An 8,723-nucleotide genomic window follows, 5' to 3' on the forward strand; every position below is an offset into this window, starting at 1 on the left:
TTGTGAGTGGGACCGGGGTCGGCTCGTTGTGGGGCGGACTAGAGGGGCAACGCCTCGCGCCTTGAGAAGGGTCGAGACTGCTGATCGGGCGGTCGAGCCAAACGAGGAGAGGTCGTCGTGCCGTAGGTCGTGTAATTAGTTTGGTGCGACTCGGAGTTACGGACGACGAGTTGCAAGTCGGAGACCGAGATGGAGCGGCTCGGGCAAGGGGCTAGCAGCGTCGGATGTGGCCGAGATGTGAGTCAGGAATAAATCTGAAGCGACACGGGTGAGGAATCGACTGGCGAGTTGTTAGTCGGTAATCGATCTGGAGCGACTTGGGCGAGGACTGGGCCGACGAGTCGCCAATCGAGAATCGATCTGGAGTGACTCGGGCGAGGACTGGGATATGCATGTGATGCACATGTGGAGTGGAATCATTTGTAAAGCAAGAAATGACTACGAGCAATTCATATCTTATCAATGTTACTATGCGATGCAAATAGTTGTGGATTTTTGGCCTACAAATCATCTCTAGTGTCGACCAAAAGAAAAAATAACTCATATCTTTACGTCACGTAGAGATGCATGCATGCATTTGAAATTTGGCTTTCAGATGCATGCATTCAATTCTAACACTCATTTGGCTTTCAGATGCATGCATTCAATTCTAACACTCAAAAGAAGAGACTATGATTAATCATACCAATTGTAAACCAAAAAAAAGGAAATACTCTGATTATGTATTGTTGGAATTATTTTAAGAGGAGATGTTAGTGTATTGTTGGAATAAGCTAACACTAATCTTCATTAACGAATCAAAAGGGAAGCTTTCCGTAAGTACGTGCATGCATGCATAAGGTTGATTGACACCATGTAATATACTAATCGTTTGACTTGAGATAAAAAAAGGGGAGGGATTAAATAACATGGTTTATGTCTCCTCTCAGATGGCCTCGTCGACGCAATAATCAAAGTAATAATGCATCTCAATATCATGTTCGATTTCTCCATTATTGACTGCACCAACACTCAAACATTATGAATCTTATCTATACCTCTCTCTTACAACTCATGCTTCATCGTATATACACAACTTAATTTGTCTCAGACCCAATTTCCCAGTCAAGATGAAAAGGAGTTGTCAGCAAAGATGCTAATTTTTTCATCGTTAATATGCTTGTAATTCCACAATCTGGTTTATAATTTTATCATCGTTAATATGCTTGTAAGAGATGCTAATTTTCCCACCATAACTACAATGCCACTCCAAATACATGTCATGATCATATCAAAACAACACTACTTATAATAAAATTGGAAATATTTTGTACCATTGTGTAGATGTAAAGATGATTCTTCTAGTGGATTGTTATTCTCCTAATATTATAAAAAGAGAAGCTGAATGACTGAACCTTCTTTGAGTCATGACGTCTCTCAAATGTTATGAGCTTTTCCTTTTATCGAATACACTGTGACTTGAGTATCAAGAAAGAGGTTTTATCAAACAAATGCTTTAAAAGTTTTCACTTTTTTTTTGTTATCTTTCTTATTTTTATAATTTTATAATTTTTTATCTTTCTTTTTTATTTGATATAATATAATATTATATGATCTTATTTAATTAAATAAGTATATTATAGATTTGATTGGATTATCAATAGAAAATAAAATTTATTTATGATATACTTCCTTAGGAGATGACTTTGATAAGAAAACTAATCATTTATCTTAGACCTCTTGCTTTCGTCTATAAAAAAATAAAACCTCATAGGGATATACAATGCATGGCACACGATCAAAATTATTAATTTATTTTTATCTTTTTTTTCATTATTTTATTATTTAAAATAGTCTTACGATGGATATGAATGATGGACATGGACCGAAGCTTATATGAAGCAACTTTTTGATATTTTCCAAAACCAAAGGACAATTTCTAATTTTTTTTATTATAGTTTAATTAAAAATTTTAAAACATAAAAAAATTTAAATTTATTTTTAAATAATAAAAAAAATAAATTGATAGTTTTAATTAGAACCGAAACCAGCTATTTCAGAATCTTTCATGATCGATTTTGATTTAATTTGAAATCAATAGAAGATTGATTTGATTTCGATTGTAACTCTATTCGATTCGAACCAAACAATTATGAGCTTCATCATAATGATAGTTTCTCATGAACCTAGTTTGAAATAAAATCAAATAGTAACACCTACATTCACTTGCAATAGAAACACCCAAATACTTCTTCTAAACTTACCAAATTGTCTTGATGGACTTGACAAATAGAGGCCATAGATTGGTAGCATAAATGTTGCTCATAAAAAGTTGCATGTCCGAGTAGTAACACACCAAACCTTAACCTTTATATTTGGTTTTCTTATTATTTTCAATATTTACAATTAGATGATGTGAAAAATAGGATATATATATATATATATATATATATAAAGAGAAAACCCCTTTAAAGTTTCAGGGATTGTTTGGTAAATTCAGTCACTCTCGGCCCTAAAAGGAGGAGAAACGAATGAAAGCGGAAACCGCAATCTTTTTGGTTATCCGTTTCGCTTCGCTCTGCGTCCCTCCGCCTCTTCCTCATCCTCTGTTGCTTCCGTCGTCGATTCTTCTCTCTCTCGTTCTTCAAGGAAGAGAAGGAGGAAGAGATGGGTTCCGACGCCGCGGCCTACGATGCCTCCGTTGCCGCCATCTCTCGCGACATCGCCAGGAAAAAGAGGGTACAAATTCACGAATTCTTTTCTTCCTCCTCCTCTGCCTCCTCATCCTTAATTCGTGTGATTCGATCCCAATTACACGTCTAATTTCGTGTCTTTTTTTCGATCAGGTCAACAGGTCCGCAAAATTGAAGCAGTGCAAGCTCGATGCAAGGCGCGAGCAGTGGCTCTCCCAAGGTATTCATCCGATTTGTTTCGTTGCTCGGCGATTAGTTTGTGGATTTTTTTGGGGGAATGAGCGTGAATTTAGTTTAGTAACTTTTGAGGATCTATTTATCTCTCTTCCTTGGGGATCTTTTGATGTTTTTGTCTCAAAATTCGATTTTGTTGAGATTTCTTTTTCGATCTGCAGTGAGGAACAAGGATTGCATGGTGACGAGCAGGGGAGCGCCTGCTGCCTCTTCTCCCCCTCATGTTGCTCTTTCTAAGAAGTTGGATCGCACATCGAAGGAGGAGGAGGAGGAGAAGCATCGGGTTGAGGTGGAGCCGGATGGGTTGAGTTTCCACGAAAGTGAGGAAGGTTCCCCGACTCACTGCAGCCACATGAATGGATGTGCTAACAATAGCATCAGCAGCGAAAGCAGCTTCGGATCCTCTTCCAGAAGCTTTAGCAATGCCGAAGTGGAGGAAGATATTTGCGAGGAGAGAGGGGAAGAGAAAGAGGGAATAGACGATTGGGAGGCCTTAGCTGATGCATTGCCCATCGCTCATGACCGCAATCAACCCAATCTGAATCCCCTAGCTTCCATCCCAGATTCTACTGCAAGAGCCGTTGGAACGAACAAAGATTGCCATGAGGGCTTCGCAAAACCACATGACAAGCCAATGGTTCCTAGAGCTTGGAGGGCAGATGATGCTTTTCGCCCACAGAGCCTGCCCAACCTCTCAAAGCAGTGGAGTTTCCCTGTGAGCAGAGAAAGGCACTATGCAGCAGCTAGGTGGGCTCACCATGACATCCTTTCCGCGCCATCAACATGTCCCATCTGCTGTGAGGACTTGGATCCAACGGACTCAAGCTTCCTCCCCTGTAACTGTGGCTTCCGCCTCTGCCTCTTCTGCCACAAGCGGATTCTCGAAGCAGATGGTCGCTGCCCTGGGTGCAGGAAGCATTATGATCCTATGGCTGGTGGTGAGATGGGCAATGGGGGAGGAATGCAACCAGTAACTCTCCGCCTCTCTCATGCCTGTAGCATGATTTCACGAACCTAGGGTGAGAGGATCAGCTACTTTGTTTCCCTTTTTGGGTCTTTCCAGTGAGTGTTCTCATCTGCGAGATCTGAGGGTTGTTTGTGTTTTCATCATTATAGATCATATGTTGGATCTTCTTACAAGGAAGGCCATGTGAATATGGGCATAGGGTTTGGGTGTATAAGGACTAATTTTGGTAAATTTAATGCAGCGAATGTTATGTTTTATTCATTTAGATGTGTTCATGTGCATGTACAGGAAAAATATCAATCTATAAAGTTGATGCAATATGTTAATTTAAGTTTTGAATTTCCATAAACTGTATGATCAGGGACAATTACTTCTGTATATACTTGTATTGGGTTCTTTATTCATCGACCAGGTTCTTGTATGACAATTACGTGGAAAGTACCTTTTACATAGCATGTTACATATTCATACATGGTGGAGTTTGATTATTTTCCTACTTTGATATAGCGAATGATGTATAATTGTCGTCCCATCATCTAATGCTTTTGTGGATAGAGCATGTCAATCATAATATACATTGGATTTAGATAGGTGAGAAAAAGTCATGGAAGTTCCTGAGATGCATCTTTGACTTCCAAAAGGTATGTATTTTAATTTTTTTATTAATTGGTACTTCTTTTTTCTTATATTTATTTATTGAATTTTGCTAATTCTGTAACTTCATGATGCAGGTTAAACTGATCTAATTATTACTACACTGCTGGTCTAGTTGTATGATCGTCCTTCATGAATCTTCATTATGCTTTTTTATCACATATTGGTTAGTCTTTTGGTTTGGAGAAAAAAAAATATTGATGTTTGCAATGTTGTCCTTTATGTTACATCTAAATTTATTTTTCTCTATGAATTTATTACTTCTGACATCAAATGAGTTTGTTTTGCTAACTTTTGAAGATTATTTATCATTTGGTGAAATCTTAGTTTGAAAAGTAGCTTTATTGTTTCTTGAGGTTGCAAGTACTATTCATCATTTATTTCTTTACGCATTTCTATGACATTAAATTCCTTTTGGTAACTGGAAAAAGGTATTGATACTTGAGAAGCTGTTGGTCAAGGTATATACACTTGAGTTTTGCTTTATAAAACCATCAAATTTATAGTCAAATTAACTTGTGTAGGTTGCAAAGAGGCACAGTTGCATAATTCAAAATCTCGATATTGGACCTGTACTGGTCCCTGGGCAGACTAGTGTTCTTCTAATATGAACCAGTGTACTGATAAATGGTACACAGCTAGAAGGAGGAGGAGGAGGAGAAGGCGAAGAGAGGAGGCTGAGGAGTGGGGAGGCCATCAACAGCAGATTGGAGATAAAAAAAATTTGAACAGGACCAAGCAAATATCTTGGTCCAGGTGCTGGTTCCTAGTTGGACTGGTGAATACCAATCGGTATTACTGGTCCGACCAGCTTTTTGAACTGAGTTGTGGATGTTACAAAGAAGATAAATTATTGACATATTTGTCTTCTATGTTGCCAAGCATGCTTTTGTGTGACCTAGATGAATCCTATCTGATAAAGACAAGCTATGAATATTACCAATGAGTTCGTGTCAGTAGGTGTTGTAGTAAGCTAAATTAATTACGCAAGATTGTTGCAAGGAACAACTGCAAAATTCAGGATTCTTAAATAAAAAAAAAAGTAAGTTGAAGAAAGCAAATTTAAAAAATAGAGGCATTTACAAGATTGCAAGTAGTCTAAAGCTAGATAAAGGAATGGAGTGGAAGACTGATGTTGAGTTTCACAAAATCTTCTCCAAAATTTAAGATGAGGATTTAAAAGATTGACAAATTGGTGCTTTCTTGTATTTGTGACTACTGAATAGGTTATTTCTGAATAAAGTTTGAAATAGTATATAGTTTTATCTGAAAATTAACAAAGGAACATGTTTTGACAATTGTAAAATATTTGGTAACCTAAAACGGATACTGTTTATAAATACAATCTACAAGGATGTCACTTATCACCATGGTTATCATTTATCAACTCATTACTGGAGTTTTGGCTATTGAAAGATAATGGTTTGCTTACCCCTTGTCATGCCCTTGTTAAATGATAGACACAGTTATTAGGTAGTTAAATTTGACGAATTCTTAATAGTATCCATGCATGAAGCTAGGTGCATCCGATTTAAAGATCCTATGGAGATGAGATTTTTACTCCATTGCTTCTGAAAATAAATCTCTCTTACTGCAGCAGCTTTTCTTTTCCATTATTAGATAAACAAAGAATTCAGCATATCTGATGTCAATTGGTTTGAGCTTCAGAGTTACTACCCCTCTATTCTTCTGAATCAGTTTGATTTGTTTTAAATGCTTGGTTTCTTTAATGTGTCAGATACCATATGCTTGAAGGACATGTATACGGTTTATGGTTCAAGTGTTCTTGCAGTTCTTCCTGAAAACAGGATTTTGCTAGTCTTGGAGAAACATGTAAATATCATCATCCACATGACAAACATGACATATGACTAGTTCAGTTGAATGTTTTGAGTCTACCTGTTTGAAAGATTTCTACTGCTTGTTGGCCTCCACTTGCAAATGAAACTTCTGTATTCTTTCTAGTATCCACCACCTTCACTTATGGATGTTATAATATTTTTCTTCTATCCTGTAGCAAATTATGAAATTACTGTGCAATGTTAACTTAATGTGGATTCCAGAATGAAAAATCATGTGCTACTACGTGAGAACTGGAACAAGAAGATCTGGAGTTGCGTACAAGTTCAATCATCCGCAGCCTGCCACCCCTGGAATAATATTTTCTCCTACAAGATCATCAGCCCATGGATTTTCTAGTTTCATTATACCCCTATCTGGGAATCAACTAACTAGTGCCCTTGTTATTCGTCTCACCCATATAACCATGCACATGCAACAGAATTGGAGTACTTACATGGTTAGTAGATCTGTGCTTTACAAAGTGTGGGTGAGCTAAATGATAGATATTCCTTTGTCTTTTATAAACCATAACATCCTTAGTTGTTTGGTATGTTACAAGATGCCTTTTCTTCTACTGTGATCTTTGTGATACATTTGCCTGTTTTATATAAATATCATCTCTTAACTGATATTTGTGAAGCACTAATGTGTCAGAAATTAAATGTTTGTTTACAGAATTCAATTTGCAGGTGTTAATATTATTTTGCGAGCATCCTTTCCTTGCATTTGCAAGTCTCAAGTTATTTGCATCTTCATGCAACTGTTGCTCCATTATTAGGGGACAGAGTGGCATATGATTTTGTATGAGGTCAAGTTTATCTGTTAATTAAGTTAATCACTCTATAAACAAATGCGATGATATTGTCAGTTTGATCTTCTATTTGGAAGCATCGTTAACTATCTCATTTACTCCCTCTTAACTATTCCATCTTATATTTAACTATTCGAGGATGCCAGTTAAGCTAGTGTAATTGGTTTGGTAGTTAAGGCCCAGGGATCAAATCACAGTCTCTCCACATACCATTTGCAGCAAAAATAAAAAAAAAACCTTAAAATGATTCTTCTATACATGTTAACATAAGTACAATTTAATATTTTACAATAGTCATTGCTAGTTTACAGTTTAGAATCCAGTTTCCAATTTAAATTAAGAATCTGATTTACATGTTTACTAACTGCAATATACTTTTATTATATCTATTTTCCTTGGTTCCTTGATGATGATAATGGCTTCTCAATATATTCATGTTGTTAGAGTGGCCATGCTCTCATATTGGTACTAAATGTATAGTTTTGGTTTCATATTTTTCGTAAACCTGATACACTTCTTTAGTTTCATTTAGGATTCTGAAGCTTTTAAAATCTTCATGGCTCATTAGTGTCAATGGACTTTAGTTAATTAGCCAATAACCATGATTGGCCAATACATGGTTTAATGTGTTTTCTTTTCTGCCTTGCTATGATTCTCTATCGTACTCATTTTGTAGTTTTGTTCTGAAAGCTAAATTGCCCATGTTCGTCACTCGTTTATTCATCGTGTCATATTCTGTAGTTTGTGAAAGCTTTGATTCTCTATCACGCTCATGTTGTAGTTTTGTTCTGAAAGCTGAACTGCCTATGTTCGTCACTTGTTTATTCATCATGCCATATTCTGTGGTTTGTGAAAGCTATGATTGTCTATCGTACTCATGTTGTAGTTTTGTTCTGAAAGCTAAATTGCCTATGTTCGTCACTCGTTTATTCATCTTGTGTCATATTCTGTAGTTTGTGAAACATTATGCTGACACCTGAAGCAAGCTTTTAATGCATGCCAGGGCAACATGAACCATATTTCTTATGCCGATATGCTTCCACCCAATCAACTCCAGGCATAAAACACAGCCAGGTTGCGGCATGCTGCTAAGTTTATTTGAGAGGCCTGATCAACCAGATTGTCAATATTACATTAAAACTGGGATCTGAAAATATGTGGAGCCTCTTTTAAGAATCTTCACCCAAATGAGAGGAACCAAGCAGCCACAGTAGGACTCTTGCAGCTTCCTCTAGGACCAGTAATGTTGATTCTCTCTCTTTATCTCTATACTATTCTTCCAGTTCTTCTGCCTTTGGAAGTTTCTAACTGCACTCTTCATTTCTTGTCCCTGTTGATTATTATCAGAGTGTCTGCCTATGTGTGCTCCTTCTATGCTGCCTATGGAAGCCAAATGTATTATGATGGTACAGCCTGCAAATCTGATCATCCATTCTCAAGACATTATAGTTATATTCTGCTTTCATTTTCTCACGAGAAACCTTCACTGTTTTTTTGCAACCAAACGATTTTACAAGTTATGTGGTCATCAGCTGAAAATCCA

General features: G+C 36.9%; 1 protein-coding gene across 1 annotated transcript; it reads left to right on the top strand.

Moving 5' to 3' along the window:
• Positions 1–2,506: 2,506 nt before the first annotated feature.
• Positions 2,507–4,134, top strand: LOC135609511 (uncharacterized). Its single transcript, XM_065102854.1, has 3 exons — positions 2,507–2,718; positions 2,826–2,892; positions 3,068–4,134. The coding sequence occupies exons 1-3, from the start codon at positions 2,647–2,649 to the stop codon at positions 3,922–3,924; spliced, it is 996 nt and encodes a 331-aa protein (XP_064958926.1). The 5' UTR covers positions 2,507–2,646; the 3' UTR covers positions 3,925–4,134.
• Positions 4,135–8,723: the final 4,589 nt, after the last annotated feature.

Source organism: Musa acuminata, chromosome BXJ2-4 (assembly GCF_036884655.1).
Source record: "Musa acuminata AAA Group cultivar baxijiao chromosome BXJ2-4, Cavendish_Baxijiao_AAA, whole genome shotgun sequence".
NCBI classification, from domain to species: domain Eukaryota; kingdom Viridiplantae; phylum Streptophyta; class Magnoliopsida; order Zingiberales; family Musaceae; genus Musa; species Musa acuminata.

What these genes read in the sequence shown, in the direction of transcription:
- LOC135609511 (XM_065102854.1), top strand. Translation starts at nt 2,647, where the DNA reads ATGGGTTCCGACGCCGCGGCCTACGATGCCTCCGTTGCCGCCATCTCT. An exon ending in ACATCGCCAGGAAAAAGAGG is followed by an intron (nt 2,719 to 2,825) that starts GTACAAATTCAC and finishes TTTTTCGATCAG; the next exon opens with GTCAACAGGTCCGCAAAATT. An exon ending in CGAGCAGTGGCTCTCCCAAG is followed by an intron (nt 2,893 to 3,067) that starts GTATTCATCCGA and finishes TTCGATCTGCAG; the next exon opens with TGAGGAACAAGGATTGCATG.